This window comes from Equus quagga, chromosome 1, assembly GCF_021613505.1.
Source record: "Equus quagga isolate Etosha38 chromosome 1, UCLA_HA_Equagga_1.0, whole genome shotgun sequence".
In the NCBI taxonomy this organism is placed as follows: Eukaryota; Metazoa; Chordata; class Mammalia; order Perissodactyla; family Equidae; genus Equus; species Equus quagga.
In genome coordinates, this window is record NC_060267.1 from 166,367,871 (window position 1) to 166,388,431 (window position 20,561).

Sequence of the window (20,561 nt, forward strand, 5' to 3'; positions counted from 1 at the left end):
CCCAAACGCCAGAGCCACTCTGCTCATGTGCAGCTGACTGCAAATGCACAAGGGAGTCCAAGCAAGACCAACAGAACAACCTCCTTGACGAGCTCAACTTGCCAATGCACAGAACCATAGGCTAAATAAACGGTTATTATTAAAGCTACTAAATTTTGGAGTAGTCTGTTATGCAACAATAAACAATTGATACAACAATATTTGTGTTTTTAATAACTCCCAGTTATACCCCGAACTTATTGCCACAGTTTGTCTCTGAGAAGCCATGGGCTTTGCCTCTTGACGTAACACAATTGGGATTTGTCTTGGGCTATCTCATTAGTGTCAATGGTTCTAGCAAAAGAAATAGCCCCTGCTTCTTCCATTAAGATGCTAAGAGATTTGGATAAGTGGTACAGAAAATTTGGGGTTTGCCACCAGTCACTTGAGGGGAAAAGGAAGGGTTAAATACATAAATAATTGCATTTCTTGGACATAGTTTTCTGACCTTCAGCCGGCGGTCTGGATCTCCACTGCATAGAGAATTTACAGATACTTTGAATGATTTCCAGGCTGGGCTTAAGTTATTCATCACAACCTGAGAAAAGAAAGGGAGGGGGCTGTGTGAGAGAGGAAATGCTTGACATTTTCACATTTCAACATAAAAATTGCTTGAGAAGCACTGTGGTGCTTATGAAAAGGACAATTGTCTGGGACAGGTGCCTTAATGAAAACTTGGAATGGTAAATCTTTTAAGGGTGCCCACTAAGTGGGTCATTATAAGCAGAACTCCTGCAGTCAGTGGCTTGGCTATTGTTTCTTGAATAATGACGATAAATTGTCCACTATGTGGATGACAGAGATGACCAAAAGGGGCTGGGACTAAGGAGGTGGGGCTGCCTCTGGCCTTTGCTAAAGGATCCCCAGTTCTGCAGGACTGTCAGTCCTATGGCATAAATTCTTTTCTATTGAGGTAAGCATAGGTAAAGACTATTGGTGGGTGAGTGGGGGTGGGTGAGTAGGGGTGTATGGAAGGACAATTCTACTGCTAAAGAATTGAATGGTCTTTAGTAACCTGTGACCTTGAGTTAGATCAGATTGCAAGTCAGAGGAAGTTTCTAGGAGAAAAATCTCAAGAGCATACTGACATAGCTCATCACCATCTCAATTAGAATATCCTAGTAAGGCACAATAGCGCAGATCTCAGATCTTCAGTGTTACAAACTAAGTCTATAATATGATGAGACCCTTTCAAAAGCAGCTTATTAATCATGAACTTGGCTAAATCCTGCCCAAGAGTCCACACAAGTCAACTCTGATCCTGCCTTCACTATGATTCAAATAATTCAATTTGGTTTAGAACGTCTGAGTATCTGCTTTACGTCTAGCATTGTACTGTGTACCCCAGGGCAGGGGTTCCCAAAGTGTGGTTCTTGGATCAGCAGGAGCTGCATCACCTGGCAACTTGTTAAAAATGCACACTTCTAGGCTCCCCCCACCCACCTGCTGACAGAAACTCTGGAGGTGGGCCCCTGAGGTGACTGTGATGCGTGAACTCTGATGCGTGAACCATTGCTCTAGGGGACGTACAAATAGAGTTCAATGGGATTCTGTCATATTAACTTTTCCTCCCATGAAGTTTTTAGTTAGCAGAAGTCTGAACATTATAAAAAAAAAAGTTAATTCTCTAAATAACATAATTATTTTATAAGTGATTCTCTCTTCTACTGGCTTCCTTAATATAGCCATGAATTATTGATTATATCATGGACTCATTAAGTTTCTTTTAATACATTAAAGTAGAAAAATAATGTTTCTGTGTGACTTTGTCTTGTGCTCTGATACCCTGGGGATGATCAAAGTGATGGTGAGAAGAAAAGTTAGGTAAAACTGTTTGGCTTAATTTAAATTTCTCACCTTTATAAAAAAATATTAGGAAGTGAAGATGTTCCATTGCAACAGTTCTGAAAAACTTTTGTGAATCCACATTTCAACTAGAAATTTCCTCTGAAATTAAAATGTCTGTTTGTGTGTATGTGTGCTTACCCCAACAGAACAGTATTTCCTGGCATTGATTTTGTATCTATTGAATAAGAAAGAGGAAAAATCAACGTTATGTTACTTGACTCACTGGAAAACTTTCCAATCACATTTCTTGTGAGACTCCGGGAGCCCTGCAGCAATGGGGTATGGAGGGGAGTTCTAGAGACTCTTGGGAAGAGGAGAATTTACGAGTATCAATACGGAGAAGAGGAATGCTGTCAGGAGCAAAGGAGAGGAGGATCTCGCGAGAAAAGCCCAACAGTATGCCGTCCACTTCCTCCCTCCTCGCACATTAAAGCCCAATTCGCTGACTGGAGCAAAAGCATGAATGGATACCACTTCTGATTCTCCCCCAGATTTATTTACTTATCCTGAAAGAAGTCTGTTTCACCAAAGAAATATTTATGAGTGATACAGACTCTATTTGGTGGTGGTGATGGGGTGCCGCTCAGGGAAAATGTCCCAGTTACACCTCAAACTATTCCCAAGGCATTAAGTTCCAGAGAATCACATTGTACTATAACATGCAGTGGACATATTATCTATACTCAACTCCATTCATTTACTCATGCTTTTATTAAACACATTTTATTAAATGCCAACTATGCATCAGATGATATCCACAGACTAGCCCATCCAAGGCTACTTAATTTTTGTTTACCTTAACTATGACATGAAAAGTCCCCCTAACACTACCTGTAGCTCTATTATTTGAGGAAAATGGAACTGGATTTCTACAATCATCCTATGAAAGTCATGAATGTTCCTTCTTCCTTTCCCCTACCACTGGCATGTAAGCACAACAGACTCTTCTCACAGCTCCAAGTCATTCATCACAATTACCCCACTTTCTCCTTATCAACGTACTTCTCACCCCCAGAATCTCTCTTGGACTGTCTTGTAAATAAAATAAAAAGTGGAGAGTGGGGTTGGTTGTTAAGTGAGTGTGTGGTAGTAGGTAGTGGGGGGTGGGGTAGTGAGGGATACGGTGCGGAGCCACATGGAGAAAGAGGAGGGAGGGTGAGAAGGAGATGCAGCCAGACTAAGTGGCTGCTGAGACAGGACAGCTGTTCATACAATAGGCCTGACATTAGTCCAGTGTAGGAACCTTCCCTGTGGAGGCAGATTGGCTTCCCGAATTACAGGGAAGCTCGGGGCCAAACAAACTCAGTTCAAACCTCAGCTCCACCTCTTGCTAACTGTCGGAACTGGGAAAGTGACTTGAACTTCTGAAAGTTCAGTTTATTCAACTGTAAAATGGGGGTAATAATCACATCAAGGGGTTGTTGAGAGAAGTATATAAAATAATGCATATAAAATCCCTTAGTGCAAAGCTTCGCACCTAGTCACACATTAAATGTTAGCTAACATTCAGATCTTTATTATTAATAACTTGCTGGCTGTCTGTAATGAAGGTCAATAATGAAAAATTGGGGTGAGAGAAGGTCTCCCCTTCTAACATCTAAATTGAGAACAAAGAGTCCTTTTGAGGACAGTGAGGACTCCAGGTCTGAGTAGATAGCTACAGACACTAAGAAATGTATGGGGTTTCTCAAAAGAGGTCAGTTTATCATCTTAGGAGATGAAATGGTACAGCTGAAGATGACTCTTCTCACCTCAGTTCGGTGCACGAGCTGCTGAGTTGCATCATCATTCATCCGAAAAATTTCCAGAAATGGGTCAGATTTACTGAAGAAATCCTAAAATAGGCAAACAAACAGAAATGAGTTCTTTCTCTGCCCCCTGTACAAACACATTTGACCCAGCCCTGGATCAAACACCCCTGGCTCTGACCCTGCCCTGCTTTATTCCTCATCCCTCTGACCCACCCTTGGCTAGAATGAGCTGCTTCTGAACTCCAAGTCCTTTGAGAAGAACTTGGGTGACTGAAATCCAAAGTATTCTTCAAAGATCAATTCAAGTGCCAGCTCTTTGAGAAGCTATGTATCTGCTGTCTTAAACATGTTAATTGCAGTTATTATAAAGCCTATGTCTGATGACTACAATATCTGGATCACCTATGGGTCTGTTTTTAGTATCTGTTTCTTGGCCTCTTGATATGCTTGTTAATTTTTGATTAAATAATAGACACTGTGTAAAAAAGATTATAAAGGCTTTAGTTGAGTCTTTAGCTACTGGCAGGCAGTCAGAATGGGGGCAGTCACCTGAATCTAATTAGGATTGAACTATTTAGAGGTTGGGTTTCTTAAAAGTCTGTAAAGGCCCCCATCTATTTCTGATTCCTTTACTCCTTGGGTATAGTCCTGAAAGGGCTCCAGCTGAAAGGCTGAGTGTTTATGAAGGCTGTTCCTCCTTGACAAGCCCTCAATGCTAATTTTCATTTGTGAGACTCTCAAAGGCTCTGTTTTTCTCCACAATCTCTTTGCTCTAGCTTTTTGTTCAGTTTCTCTCTATGCTGCTATTTGCTAACTGGTGAATGCTTTCAGAGGAGAAGTCACTCAGACTCTTGGACCACTTCCCTTCTCTGAAGCATCTACGAGTCTTTAGCCCTGGCTCTCTCAGTAGCCCTGGACTTCAGTTTGCTTCCCCAGTTCCATGAGACTATCAAAACCCCTGCTCGGTTTCTCTATTTCTTAGTAGCTATTTTCTGCTAGGCTTCCCAGCTTCTCTATCCACAGTATTTTACGAATCAGGCTTGAGGAATTGTCTTGAGTGGAAAATCTGCATAGAATGTCTGAATCACCTCAATGAGTTTTCACTTCTCTCCAGGTTCTTGGCTCCTCCAATCTTGACTGCCTAAAGACTCTCAAAGAGATGTCTCCTGTATCTTATCCAATGTTTACAGTTGTTTTCAGTGGAGGAATAATGTAAAACAAACAGATACTTTATTACTGGAAGCAGACCTATCCACACCCTTCTTTTAAACTTGTTTCTTACCACAATAGATTATAAATGCTCAGAGAGGAGGGACTGCATCTCATTTTCCTTTCTACTTCTACCATTTCCTCAGCATCTTCCATAGCATCTAGCTTTTAGTGGTACACAGTGTTTATTGAATGTACGAATGAATACATGAATAAAAGAATGACATGAACACCTGGTATAGGATAGGAGCTATCTGAGTAACAGACTTAGTCATCACACTCTCATTATGTATTTCACCAGGTGATTTTTTCCCCTCAGAAATCTAGACTGCGGCAAAGCAGAATAAAGCCTATAGCCATCCTAGTCTTCGGCTCAACAAAATATTCTCAGAGGATATACTGATCATGGAACCTTTGTGCTTGATGTTAAGATACAAGGAAGGATAAATCTCTTCTCAGCCCTCCAAAGCACCATCTAGTTCGATGGAAAGACAAGGACACAAATAAATATAACCCAGGGCTAAGTATGTATGAATGAACAAATAGATAAATAAATGTATAACAAAGAGGAAGGGGAGTTGATGGATTTTGACTGGAAAATATGGTTGTGAGGAGGATGTTTCTAGGGAGGGGACAGGAGAGTGAAGGTGTGAAACAATAAACATAAAGGGGGCATGCCAAGTAGCTTAATTCCACTGCAGCCTAAGGATGTGTAGGGGAGGAGTTTGAGACAACGCTGGCAAAGCCAGCTCCATGAAGTAAAGGGCTTAAATGCTCATCCGAAGTCTTTGCACTTGCTTTGAGAGGCAGTGGGAGCCACTAAAGGATTTTGAGCAGAAAAATAATACTATTGGCCCTGGAGTGAAGAAGATCAGCCTAGAAACTTGGTCGGATACCTTAGAAAGAGAAGCCATGGGAGGTGGGGATATCTGTCTTCCCCATGGCCGTCCTCCCCACCCAACCCGGAACCCAACACCAAGCTCCGCAACACCCAGAGTCTGGAAAATACCCTTCTGCTCTATTTTTGAAGGTGCCTCATTACCACGGCCTTCATCTTGTCAAGAACCCACAATGGCTGCTTTCCTCAATAAGTTTGTGCTGCAAATCTTGTCTCTCCACCAAAATGGCCCCTGTTTTCCTCCCAGATAAACTTCTAGCTGATTCCTACCTCTACACATTTACTCCACACATTTGTCCCTTGGGTCTCTTTCTGTTTCAACACTCATCTCAAAGAATTAGAACCTCCCTCCCGCCTCTGTTCCTTAATGGTGTGGGCCACGTCAGCTTGTTCTTAGGGGCTCTTGGGTTTCTCCTCTAGAAGCTCCAGGCTTTGCCTGCTTACATAGGTGCTTGATCCCTCAGGGAATATGTTTGTGAGTTGTACTTAAAAATTTCTGACCACACTGGAGGACCTCAGTTCTTTTTCTTTTTCTTTTTCTTTTCATGGTAATTTTAAACTTTTGTTATCATTTTTATTTAAAAGTAGAAAAAACGGAAAGATGACTGAAACAGAAAAAAGGAAAAAAATAGTCCATAATCTCTCTCACAACTCCACAGTTATCAATAAGATTTTAGTAAACATTTTTCTGGAATCTAAACATAACTTTCCTTTCTTTTTTTCTTTTAAAAAAATATTTGTAGGGTCTGGCCTGGTGGTGCAGCGGTTAAGTTTGCACATTCTATTTCGGCAGCCTGGGGTTTGCCAGTTCGGATCCTGGGTGCGGACATGGCACCACTTGGCAAAGCATGCTGTGGCAGGCGTCCCACATAAAATAGAGGAAGTTGGGCATGGATGTTAGCTCAGGGCCAGTCTTCCTCAGCAAAAAAGAAAAAAAAAATATTTGTACTCATACTCTACATACACTTTAGCGCTGTATTTTTTTCTCTTGGAAGTATGTTGCAACACTTTTTCTATTTTATTTCACGTTCTTTCAAAATATTACTTAGGGTTAGCATGGAGTTGTTGTCAGAAGGACTTACTATAAATCAAGGAAAGAAAGATCAGATATAATCTCTGCCCTTAAGTAACTGAAAATCTATTATCACCACGCTGGCTTTGGGGCTGCTTTCAAATTGTGATTCCACCATATACCATCTGGATGATCTGGGGCAAGATATTTAATATCTCTAAGGCTCAGGTTCCTTATCCATAAATGGAGAGGGTATCACCTGTTGCCTCATGGCAACGTGGAAGAGTTAGAGGAGCTGACACACGTGAAGTGTTGACTCCAGCACCTGTCATTCAGAAAGCATAGCACTCAAAAAGTGTTGCTGCTTTGATTATTATCAATAAAAGAGAGAACGCATGAGGCCACTTGGTAAAGCCCTTTACAGATATCGGGGATGATTACTATTAAGAAGGCATCTGATTCCTGGAAATAAAACAACTCATTAGCAGCTCAAAAATATCTTAAATGTACAGTCAGACATTTGTAGCTTAGAAACAACAACTCTGGGTCTAACTGTACGGCGACCTGACCACAGTCTGGAATTTTCAGCTTTCTTTGCTTGACCATCAACATTAAGATGGCCCTCGGGACAGTTCAGCACAGTGAAGATTAATAATATAGGCATACTGAAGTTTGGTATGGCGAAATTTTTTAATAACTTGGAGGCCATGTTACTCTGCCCTTTTAGTCCAATATGAAAGAAATTTAGTCAAGTGAGAGGGTAATAAGCAATCAGCTGAGGTTTGGAATAGAGAAGGAAGCAGTGCATTTCCACTACAGTGATCTTGAAAATAGAATACTGAAACTAGAAAAGATTGTCTGAAAGATGTGGGGTCATATCCAGACTCTATAGCTTCCTAGGTTTGTGACTTTGGGCAAATCATTTAACCTCACTATGCTTCATCTGTAAAATGGAAATAATAATATTCACCTTTGGGAATAAGGTTATGAGTTTTGGAGATAATGTAGGTTAGACATGATAGCTGGTGCATTGTAGATGCTCATTAATTATAATTGGCTATCATTAATGCAGGCTGGATAAGTTTTCATACTTGAACATAGTAAAATCACAGCATAGTAGGCAAGAATTTAACATTGCCTATAACAGGGGCCAGCAACATATGGTGCATGGCCTAAATCCGGCCCATTGACTGCCTTTGTGAATAAAATTTTATTGGAACACTGCCACACTCATTCATTTAGGTATTGTCTATGGCTGTTTTCACGCTGCCTTCTCAGGCAGAACTCTGGTTGGGACAGAGACCATATGGCCTGCAAAGTCTAAAATGTTTACCTTCTGACCCTTTATAGAAACAGTTTGCCGACCTCTGCTTTAGAGACACATTTGTTTGTTTATATAGCACTCCATCGAACTATCACCACGGGAACGCTAAAAATGCAGTTTATAATGATTACTATTATAGGTGGGGAGACCACCAGTGTTGGGAGCCAGTTCCAACACACCAACATGAATACTTTCTCAGGAAAGGGAGGAGAAAAAATACTTTGTCAGCTTGAATGTTCCAAAGCGATAACATTCATATCTCTACTTACTCGTTAGATTAGTTGCCAGCTAGGTGCTGATGTAATAAATGTGCTTCAGAAGTTAGAAATCTCATCTTTCCACTAAATGAATGGCATTAACATTAGATAAATTAGTTATTTTTTGCATACCTAACCTACTTTATGTGTGGCTCTCATTGAGGACTACCTCTCAGACTTCAAGGATTCTGGATTTCCATCTTAGGTAGATGGCTGTTGGTCTGCTGAACAGCATTGGAAAGGCAAGTTAAAAACTATTTCTATCAAAAGAAAAGGGGCATTTCTTTGTCGCTGTGGTTTGAAAAAGTTCTGAGTGCTCTCTGGTATTCCCTACAACGGTGGTTTTCAAACTTTTTGGTCTTAGGACTCCTTTACTCTCTTAAAATTTATTGAGGAAGCAAAAGAGCTTTTGTTATTGAGGGCTATATCTATCAATGTCTAGCATATTGTAAATTAAAATGGAAATTTAAAAAATATTCATTTATTACATCATTTTAAAAATAATAAAAATAAACCCACTACATCATAACAAAAATAGCCCCTTTAATGGAAAATAATTATATTTTCCAGATTTAAAAAATAGTCGGGAAAATGGTATTATTTTATAGTTTTGCAAATCAACTTAATGCCTGGCTTAATAGAAGGCAGCAGGATTCGAACACCTGCTTCTGCGTTCAATCTGTGGTGACATTAGGCACCATGTCGCTTCCAGAAAACCACCATACAAATGTGAGAGAATGAGAGTGAAGAAGGAAAACAATGTCTTAGTATTATTATGAAAATAGTTTTGACCTCACGTATTCCCCTGAAAGGGTCTTGGGGCCTTGGACCACATTTTGAGGACTGCTGCCTATTGTACACCCTCAACTTCCTTCTTGCGGCTTCCTACTTCCTTGAATTACATGGGAACATTACCAAGTCCACTGTATCCTGAGACCAGTCCAACTTGTGTTCATTAATCATTAGCCCTCTACCCTGAAGGAAGATTTAGATTTTAGTTAGGCAACTGGATTGAGTCCCTCTTTGTCATTGATTATTTCTCAGTGTGCATATGTGTGTGTATGTGGCCTTGGGGTAAGTCATTTCACATCTCTGAACCTCGATGTTCTCTCCTGTAAAAGAAGGCAACTGTATTAGACTGGAGGATTCCTACTGTATTAGACTGGAGGCATTTGGATACCCAGGGATTACCAGAATTACTGCAAAAGGACTGGAGATCCATATCTCCTATAATTGTTGTCTGAATTAGATGTAGCATATTTTCCCCACATATTTATACTACAATTTTCACATATATATAGAAATTAGTTGCTGTCATGATAATTAACAGAATTTTTTAAATTAAGAGCTTTTCTCAGTTGCTTTTAGTCATGATACGTTTTCTCAATTAAAAGATATAAGTTCAACTGCTAAAATGTAGGTAGTTACATCATTTAATGCTAAAAGCTAGAAAGAGGTCCTCCTTGAGAACCTTTGGGAACTATTTTTCCATCTGTGACATGAAATAATTACGTTGTCTTATTCTGGTTCTATCACAAAAATGTTGTGGAAGATTGTATTTTCCAAAGATGGCCACCATAACGTCCACTATCCACATACTTTTCTATGACATGACTTTGCCACTCCCCCATCGAGGTGTGGAGACTAACTCCCCTCTCCTTGACTCTGGGCTGACCTTATGACTCACTTGTAACCAACAGAATGCAGCAGAAGTGATGATGGGTGACTTCCAAGGCTGGGTCAGAAAAGGCCACACAGCTTCTGCCTGGTTCTCTTGAGATGTTCTCTCTGAGAGAAGCCAGCCACCATGTAGGAAGTGTGACTAACCCAAGACCACGATGTATACACTCTGGTTGACTGACTCAGCTGAGCCCAGCCTTTCAGCCACCCCATGTGCCAAGCATGTGAGCAAAGCTAGACCAGACTCTCTGGACAAGCTCCTTCATGAGCTGAGTATCACTGAGTGACTTCTGTCAACATCATAAGGAGCAGAAGTATTGCCCAGTTGAACCCTGCCTGAATTTCTGACCTTCAAAATTATGACATAAAATAAAACAGTTGTTAATTTAAGTCACTAGGTTTCCAGGTGGTTTGCTATGCTGCAGTAGATAACCAATGCAGCAATAATGTCTTTGGGTAAGTCATCAGACCTTGCTGAGCCTTTGTTTTCTAAAGAGGTTGTGTGAGAAGATCTTCATGGTATCATCTTACTCCTTAATTCTGCAACTTTGCCCTCTTTCCACCTGCGACTATTCACCTTCCAGTCCAAACTGGAGCAAGGGCCTCTGTTTTGTTCTGAACAAAGAATGGCTGCTCTCTGGATTACTAAGGAGTCTGGGCAAGATACCACTACATTATGAAGGACCTGGGGTCTACAGCGCTGGAGCATTGAGGCTCTGCAGTGACCAGGGCCCTGGACAATCAGTGTAGCCAAGGGTGGGAATGGCAACCTAAAATCATATTAAGTGCTGCATGGGGCTCTTTCAGTTTTGTGAGCAAGTGCTCATTTGAACGAACAGAAACCATTCAAACATCTAGAGTCGATGGGCCACTAACAACCTCCCAAGCCCCTTTGCACTGCGACATAAGTTAGTTAGAGGACAAATGAGAGGTACTTAAGAGACTACTAAGTGGAAAGAAGCCATTATAAGCCATTAAGTGAGTAGCTTAAAACAGCTACACACTGACCCAATGGCTTCTAATGGCACCAGGAAAGATACTACAAAGCAGTTTAGTGAATTATTCTGAAACTTGGGGAGATGATGGGGGAGCACGAGCATAACAGTCACAAGGAAGTGAAGGTTAAAAGCTTACACTCAACTGACGTCAATGCACACTGCAGCTCCCAGTGCCCAGCTCACGCTAATGTCAAAAGGTAGCAGTCTGTGAAACTTTCACACAATCTACTCAGGACACTAAAAAGTCCAAATGTAATTTGTTCACAAGGATAAAGTCTTTCCTGATGTCCCCAGGCAGAGTGAATTACCTTGTTCGGGACGCTCCGATTATACATCACTTACATCCTACCATGGCTATAGAATGATTATATCATTGGTTGTTTAAATTTCTGTTTCACTTAGTTAGATGGTGAATTCCAGGTTGCGGGTGTGAGAGGGGTTTACAGTATGTCTTTTTGCCACCACCTGATGCATAGCAAGCATGCAACAAAGGTTTGGTAAAAGAATAATGAATAAGCTAATAAATGAATAAATGAGACAATTAATGAATGTATAAATGGGCCAAGTACTTTTTGTAGGTGAAAGTGAATGGGCTATGCTGGGATATAAGCTTCTGCTTAAGACCTTAGGGAATTGCTGAGACATCGCTTTACCTTTTCCAGCCTAATGCCTGTAAGTAACTGAAAAAGTGGTGCCACATCCCAAAATCCCCTATTCTCTAGTTGTACTAGAGAATGGAGTCCTTTGTGAATACCTTTATTGATGTGACGTGTTTTTTGAGTTGAGGATATGGTTGGAGGGAAATTATAAATATATGGTGAGGTTGGGGAGGACATGGGTCTTTTTTTTGAGAGGTGGAGACTGCAGACCTTTTTCTCTATATACAGGACTAACATGGCCTGTGATTAGGTGGAAGTTGCAAGACATAATAGAAAGAATATAGATGGGAATCAGACTGACATGGAACTGAAACCTCAGTTTTACCACTTACTAGCAGGGTATGGTGGCATGAAGAGCATAACTGACCAAAGACCCCAGCTGCTGGGCTCTGAAATCCATCCTTGCATTTGTACTGAGGCCAGCCTTCCCATGGCCTGCTTCCAGCCAGTGACTGCGTGTGTAGGGGATATTAAGGCAGGCATGGGAGACTAGGCACTCTCTTGCTGGCTGAGTTTTGGCTCCAGGACTCCTTGGTGGCCTTGCTGAACCTTCCTTAGACGGCATGGCATTCCAGGACACTGCTACCCACCCTTCTCTCCCGCTCTCCTTTACTCATGGTCAGACTTGCATTGTGGTCTGTTAACTCTCCTAGACTTCCTCCCTATGTTCCCCACCCAGGCATTTCCTCTGATAGAATCCTTGCATATTTAATCCTGTCTTGGCATCTGTTTCTTGGGTTATCTGGACCCAAGTTATCACATGGAGTGAGCTTAGACAAGTTGCTTCATCTTTGAATCTGTTTTCTCATCTGCAAAACACGGTTAATGATGGTACCTGGTACATGGGAGTTATAAAAATGACTAAGTGTGATAGTGCATGAAAAGCTCTTAACTCTGTACCTGGCAAATATGGGTGATTAATAAACATCACTTTTCTTCATTTCACGTCTTTTCTTTTTCTTTGAAATGTCCCTAGCAATGAGGTTAAATCATATTTACCTGTGCACACCTGACCCGTGGCATTTGGGAACAAATGCAGTGTAGGTGTAATAAAATTGGTCTGTTTCAATTATAGTCCCTCCCTCTTCTCATTAACTGCTTCTCAATTTTGGGAAGTCTTACTTTGCAGACCTCTCTGGAATCTTTTCATCTGTCTAATAATGTGGGTTGAAAGGGAAAAAGTAGCCACAGGGAGAAATCTGATTAAACTTTGTGTGCTAGCTTTATTACTTCCCTCAATAAGGTTAATGCCAAACACTTTACCTTGTCATCCAATTTCCGTGCATTGAACGCAAGTTCAACGTAGTCATCATTGCCAGATAATTCTTCAGCAATCACCTAAAGGAAAAGCACGCATCAGCTGTAATAGTGGTTGAGCCACTGAGCCAAGGAATTCAAGAACAAATTTAGCTTATGTTTGGTCCAAAAATCCACAGACTGATGTTGGACAAGGAGTTTGCCACAACTCTAGTGAACCCGGCACAGCATTTCCAGGTGTACAAGAGCGCTGCTTAGACTAGAGAGCAGTAGATAACTGGATTTCATTTATGCTGAGATTTCATCTCATGAGAGATGAGGGGTGAGCTGGAGTAAGAGATATTTGGAGCAGCGATTAGGAAGAGCTTCTTTCGTTAAAAGAATTGCACAAAGCATTGGATGGCACTTCCATAAATAATTATTATACATATATATTTTTGGCAGGGGGAGTTACAAAGGAGGAGCAGCAATATTTCTCCACTGTTTTGAGTAGACCAACAAGGGATGGAGGAGTAAACTAGTCCCTATGTCCTTTACAGACCAGTGGTTATATGGTTATCAAAGAAATCTTCTAATTCTTATTTTTCAAAAAGACGGTCCCTGGGTTTTCTGAAACAGGAGAGAGAGAACAAGGATCTAAGCCCTTAACTCCCAAGAATAGAGAATGCCTGGCAATGATTTTGGTACAAGTGAAGAGATAATATTATCTAAGAGCCTCTTTCACAATAAACCAGTTTCTAATATTTAATAGTCAGTGATTCTAAAAGCCTTGGAGCAGAAATGGGTGAAAAAAGTCAGGAGAAAAACAACAAGAAAACGAGAAAAATCTAGGGTCTAGTTTCCTATAGGTTAAAGCATTTATAAATGTTAGGACCTCACCATGCACTCAGAAGTCCTAGCACATGAACACCCCTATCAAATTGGTTATGAGCTGTAATTTAATTTTATCTCCATTCTATCTGAGCTTGACTTTTCCATTATGAGTTGGTTTCATCTGTTCTGAGTACACACTGGCAGCCTCTGGAAAATATTATTTTATACCTAATATTAAAGCTTAAAAGGTTGTCTAAAGAGGGAAAGACCTCCCACAAAGTGTGAGCAACTGAGGAGTAGGGAAGATGAGTCCAGATACACAGCAAAAACTCAAAAGCTGCTTGATAAACCAGGAACCATCCTATTTAGATTTTTCATTCAGTCCTCTTTCATCGCTTATCACTTTAATGCCTCTTATACTCCACTTGAGCAGTGGTCTTCAACTATTTTGTGCTCACAGACACCTTTGGAAAGATGATGAAAGTTATGATCTCCACCTGCAGAAGCCTAGAAAATTTTGCACATATTTTCAAGTGTTTTCCGGAGGCTCTTGAAGCCATTGTTTTGATCCAAGGACTCAAGGTTAAGAGGAGTATTTAAATATTTAAAATTAAGAAGTGTGGAGGAAGAAAATGTCTAAGACGTCTTAGAGAAAAGGTAGTAATATGAGATTTTGGGGGCCGGGTCCATGGCGTAGTGGTTAAGTGTGATGACATGCTCTGCTTTGGTGGCCTGGGTTCATAGGTTCAGATCCTGAGCACAGACCTACACCCCTTGTCAAGCCATGTTGTGGCTGTGACCCACATACAGAGTTGCAGAAGACAGGCACAGATGTTAGCTCAGGGCTAATCCTCCTGAGGCAAAAAAAAAAAAAGAGGAAGATTGGCAACAGATGTTAGCTCAGAGAGAATCTTCCTCACCAAAAAAAAGATGACGTTTTGTTCTTCTGGGAAAGAACCATCACAAATCTGGGTCTACCATCCCAAGGTTTCTCTGGGTTTGTGGGCTTTCAAAGAAAGCCCTTGGGTCCACGGCTTTTTAGAGCACCAGTGGGGTCTTCAAAGACCATTTGAACCATTTGTTCATGATTGAACATGGCAGTGAAAAAGAAGCTTTGACGTGACTGCGTCATTTAAAACACTCAGGCAACAAACTCAGGTAAGTTCTTGTGAGAATGGTCAAAACTTTCACTGCTAGGAATCCTTCTGAATTTTTCCTTTAAAAAATGGCTTAAAAAGTTTTTTTAATGAATCAGTCACCTTCAAGCTAAAAAGGAGTGTTCAAAGGAAGTCAGGAGGTTTGCCTCCCGGCAATTTGCCTTTCTAGAAATTCAGATTCTCCTGGTACTTTTTTCTTTTTTTTTGTACACACAGCTAAATGGTTAGACCACTTTCTCTACCTTTCTCAAGGACTGTAATACAAGATGCTAAAATTTCAAATATTTGAGTTCTACTTGAAAATTCAAGATTTTACTTAGAAATACTTCCAATATTGCCCAGTAGAACATCCTATGATGACAGAAACGTTGTGTAATCTGCACTGTCCAATACAGTAGCTGCTAGCCACATGTAACGATTAAGCTCTTGATATGTGGCTAGTCTGAGTGAGGAATAATGTTTGATTTTATTTAATTTTAAATAATTTCATTTAAGTTTAGATGATCCCGTGTGCCTAGTGGCTGCCGAACAACACAGCACAGCTCCAAACTATTACAGTAAAGAGGAGAGTTGAACGCTGGCCCCTCGGGTTCTTAGGCAACAAACCAAACCTTGGAGTAAATGCTATTAGACCAAATTTTAATTCTGAAAAAAATGAGAGGCGAGGATGGGTAGCTTTGATGATTTGAAAACCCCAATTCCATACTCTTATTGCGCTCCATAAATCTTTGTTCCATTCTAAAACCTACATATTAATTGTGGAAGTGCTTAGTAGAAGTGAATGGCCTCACTGTCAAATCCTTTTTCTACCCCTTTTCCTAGAGGGGGAAGAGTCACAACTGCATTGGCAGGAAGGAGAAAGAAGGAAAAAAGAAAGGAGTGACTTGGCTAGTCGCGCAGTTCTGGCATCACCTCCCAGTAGCCAGAGGGTTTGCTTCCCACGCAATTGGTTTGGATCAGCCACTCCATCCGGGCACCTGGGCAGATGGCTGCTTGGGGAGGGCTTACCGTGATGGAGGATTTCCCTGCTGTGTTCCCGTGCTTCAACAAGGATTTGGACAGCTTTCTCTGGGAAACAATCTGTACAAAAGAAAACAAAAGGTGGAGATGCTAGTCATATAACGGCAGGTCTACTTGCTAGTTTTGCTTCTACAAAATGCTGCATTCACAGCTCTACTTGAAATTATGACATCTATGTCTATTTATTTTCCAAAGTTTTTCTAGAAACCTCTCCTAAATACAGATTATTTCCTTCTTTCCTCTTGTGGCATGTGATATAAGAGAGTGAGTGCTCAGGAATTACAGATAATTCAGTCAATTAGGAGGTGGCTTCATTGTTACTGAGGCATTTATATCAAAATTAGATGGAAAATGTTGATGTGTACATTAAGATAAAGTAGATGAAGTCTCAGAATGACCTCAAATTAGCACTAAAACCTCTGTGCAAAGTAGGGGATGGGGTGCAGGGAGGGAAAGAAACCCAAGGTCTAAATATATACCTTCTGTACCAATAATCTCTAGAGTTCTATTTTTAATATATTCATTAGGAAGCTATAAAGTCAGTCAGCAAGAAACTGATGCTCAGACAAGCCAATAGGAGTAATTGAGGTCTTCTCCATGATTCAGTGTCAATGCACAACATGCAAAGACAACTAAAATCATCATTATATTGGGAGGTATTCTTAGCAGAATGTGCCCCATCTGCCTCTTCCCTGCTTTCTCCCTTTTTTGAAAGAGAAGGGTGGCAAGGCATTGAGGCCCTGATGGGTATGCAACCCATGATTCCCAAAGGAGAAAAGGTTTAAAAGAATCAAGTGAAAGCCACCCTCTTGCCTAGGGAGGACAAAGCCACCTGTTGTGGAAGGTAGCCTTTATCTAAGATGGTCTCCAGTGATCCTTGCCTCCTGGTATTCACACCATTGTGTAATTTCCTCCCTTTGAGTGTAGGATGGATCCAGTCACTTGCTTCTAATGAACAGAATACCATAAAAGTGTTGGGATATCACTTCTGAGATTAGGTTACAAGCTGACCGTGACTTTCTTCTTACACACCATTTCTCATTCTCTCTCTCTCCCAGGTGGGAAAGAATTGATGTCTCCAGCCAACAGCCAGTGAGAACCTGAGGCCCGCCAACAGCCACATGAGCAATCTTGGAAGCAGGTCTTCCCCCAAGTTGAGCCTTGAGATAACTGCATCTTGACAGCAGCCTTGTGAGAGACCCTGACCCGGAGGACCCAGCCATGTTGCCCTCCGATTCCAGACACACAGAAACTGTGAGATAATAAATGTTTTTCTTTTTTATTTTTTTAAGATTTTATTTTTTCTTTTTCTCCCCAAAGCCCCCCGGTACATAGTTGTATAGTTTTAGTTGTGGGTCCTTCTAGTTGTGGCATGTGAGATGCCACCTCAGCATGGCTTGATGAGCAGTGCCATGTCCACACCCAGGATTCGAACTGGCAAAACCCTGGGCCACCAGAAGTGGAGCCTGCAAACTTAATGACTCGGCCATGGGGCTGGCCCCAATAAATGTTTGTTTTTTTAAGCTGTCAAGTTTTGGGGTAATTTTTTATGTAGCAACAGGTAACAATACATGTATTTACAGAAAGATAGCAAAGGAGATCACTGTGAAAAGCAGGGAGACAAACTCATTCTCTGAAATCCTTATACATTTTTGTCTCTGTGTCAGAGCAATGAAAATATTATTAGTGTGCTAATGTCAAATGCAAAACGTTCAGAGAACGTCCCTAATCCAAGCAGATTTAAAGATCCTGATGTTCAGTCTGCTATAATCAGAAGAGGAAAGAGTAGTTCTGTAAAAAATCTCCTGGTGAGGATGATGATGATGATGACAATGACAACGTTGGGAACTCCCATCTAAGGAGTACGTATTATGCGGCAGATGCTTTAATCATTCTACTGATACTTAGCCCTCATTCTATGCCAGACTTGATGCTTAGCATAGTCAGATGCGATATCTGACCTCATGGAGCTTATATTCTAGCGGGGGAGATAGAGATTAACCAAAAGGTCAAACAAAAAGTATAACGTCATAAAGGAGAGATGTACTGGTCATGGAGGGGACAATGAATGTCTAGGTGGTGGGGTAGATGAGAGTAGACCACTTAAGAATCTCTTGTAGTAGTCCAGGCCAGAAGTGATGGTGGCCGTGGAGATGGAGAAAAGAGGCCAGATTTATGAGATATTTAGGTGTAAAATGGTCAGAATTTGGAAACAGACTGAATATGGAGAGAGAGGGAGGCATCATAAATGCATCCCTGGACCAGATGGCTGTGCCCTTCACTGAAATAAAGGACATGGGAAGAGGAAAGTAAGTTTGGGGGCAAATAACATGTGCTCAGGTTAAGGCAGAAAACAGATTGGAGTAGGGTAAAGAGGAGATGAGGAGGGAAGGAAATGGAGCGAGCACATGAAGACAATTTGTTCAATAAGTTTGGCTATAAAGTGGGGAAGAGAGAGAATAGAATCTGAAAGGAATGAGAAATTGAGTAAGGTTTTTGTTTTAGCTGTCACTTTATGGCTAGTTTTACAACCCCACAAATTTGGTATTATTAATTTCCTTTTATAGATGAGGAAAACTGGGCACAGAGAGTCTAAGTAACTTTCCCAGAGCTACAGAGCTAACAGGTGGTGTGGCAGGGATTTGAGCACAGGTCTGACTCCAGAAACTGATCCTTTGCTACATTATGACTGGTAAGAAAACTCATGATATAGATTCAGAAAATTTTCACAGCTGGATTTGCACTATATGCATTTGCCTTTGAGCCTCAGAGCTCATGTTAGTGTGCTTAATCCACAATATATAAACATGTTTACATGATTGTAAAGAAATAATCAAGTTAAACTTCAAGAAGGTAGTAATCTGATGACATTGACCTTGGTTAAGGGCACAGTGATTGAGAACATAGGTTTCTTAAAATTTATATCTGGTTATCAGGAAAATGACATAAAAAAACTTCAGATGATAAAGGAATTGACGTTCCTTCCTATGGTTAATTCTGAATCCAAACTCCTCACCTTTTCCACCCTACTCATTAAGAAGGTTCCAGTGGTTTTGTCCTGTAGACAAAAATCATGATCCCTTCCTCTCCCCATTCACAGATTATCACTTATTCTAGAAAGGTTACCGTTTCCTAGAATAACGTAGACGTTATTCTTGAACTTGAGATGAATCAGGACACAAAGGAAACACGGAAGACAAACAGCAAAAAGGCATTAGGAAGACTTTATAGTTTCTCTCTAGGGGGTTTTCAGCAAAGGAGGGGGGAAGACACACGACTAAATGACCAAATAAGGGTCAATGGTAAGCAGTAGCCAAGCCAACAACTGACTAAAGAAGGGCAACATATCCCTGTTTCCCAAAGAAATCTGGTCTCAGAAACACTTCTATCCATTGTCAATGTGTATCATCCACATTGATGACGGAGCCCTATGACTCTAAGTGACACCAACAACCCTCTCAGCACCATAATAACCCACTCACTCGGTCAGCAGGTATGGGGAGACCATCTCTACAGGCTGTGTCTTCCAAGATCCACATTATCTTTCTTCAAGGAAGACCAGGGGGCCTTAACCCTCGAGAACCTGGATGGTCAGAGTTCTCTCTCTTCGCTCTTAACCTATTTAGAAATGCCAGCATTTCCATTTGTAGGGTCTGAAGAGAATGTTACTATGTACCAGCACCTGACTTTTACAAAAGCTAGGAAGATAAGCAATTTCCCAGGAAATATTCCTTCTTAAGAAATGGGCATTAGGGTATACAAGTGGCTAATCAAGCAGGAAATCAAACAAACTTATTTTACAGCCCCCAGGCCTCTATCTCAGCTCCAAAGAATGAGTAATAATTAGAGTTTCAAACCTTTCATTGAAATAATGATCGACAAACAAGGAATTGCCGTTGATGTTGCCATTCTTAGGACTGTTGGACAAAAATAGTACGGATGCCCAGCTGGAGCCGGGGTCTGTAGAGAAAAGCCTATTTGTTGCAAATCCCAGTTCTCACGTATGCTTTGTTGCAGCTGAAGCAACTGCATCAGGCTCAGACAGGCCTTAGGACTTGTCAGAGGATGAGAAATAGTGACAAGGACTCACACTGGTCCCAGCTGACATTTGAGGCCAACAAATAGCCAGCTCTGCCTGGCATCAGGCTAAAGGGGATGCACTTGTCAGAAGCACTCTAATTTGATTCTTTTCACCCTATATTGGGGTCACAGCTGCAAACCTTAGCATCCAACAAAAGGGTGAAGTGTAGGGGGAGGCAATAGAAGTTGAAACACTCGTTTTAGCAAAATCAGACTGGAGGGACATTAGTACCATTAAGTCCCTGACCTGCGTTCACACAGGCATCTGGGGAGGAAGTGCTTCTCCCCCTGTGAGGTGGACAATATTCCAACAGCATGGGACTTCATTTTTCAAGAAAGTCCACTGCTTCATTTAGATGAAGGGCAATAAAGCCAGGAGAACAAAAAACATTTCGGCCAATATTTCAACAAGGAATATTCAGTTGAACTCTCTTTCAAACAATCATTTTGGGAACTAGACAGACATTTTCCATAAGACTGCTGTTACTGAAAATATCCTTATGATTCTTTTTTGGAATTTCTTTAAGGCTCTGTTGCAACAATAATCACTGTATACCTT

General features: G+C 41.0%; 1 protein-coding gene across 1 annotated transcript in view; it reads right to left on the reverse strand.

Moving 5' to 3' along the window:
- Positions 1 to 20,561, reverse strand: part of CPNE4 (copine 4) — a 323,198-nt gene that overhangs the window by 114,202 nt on the left and 188,435 nt on the right. The window contains exons 3-6 of the mRNA XM_046682225.1: positions 15,911 to 15,982; positions 12,939 to 13,013; positions 3,639 to 3,722; positions 488 to 577 (exon numbers count right to left, since the gene is read on the reverse strand). Of these exons, the coding sequence (XP_046538181.1) occupies positions 488 to 577; positions 3,639 to 3,722; positions 12,939 to 13,013; positions 15,911 to 15,982 (321 nt within the window). The remainder of the gene's footprint in view (positions 1 to 487; positions 578 to 3,638; positions 3,723 to 12,938; positions 13,014 to 15,910; positions 15,983 to 20,561) is intronic.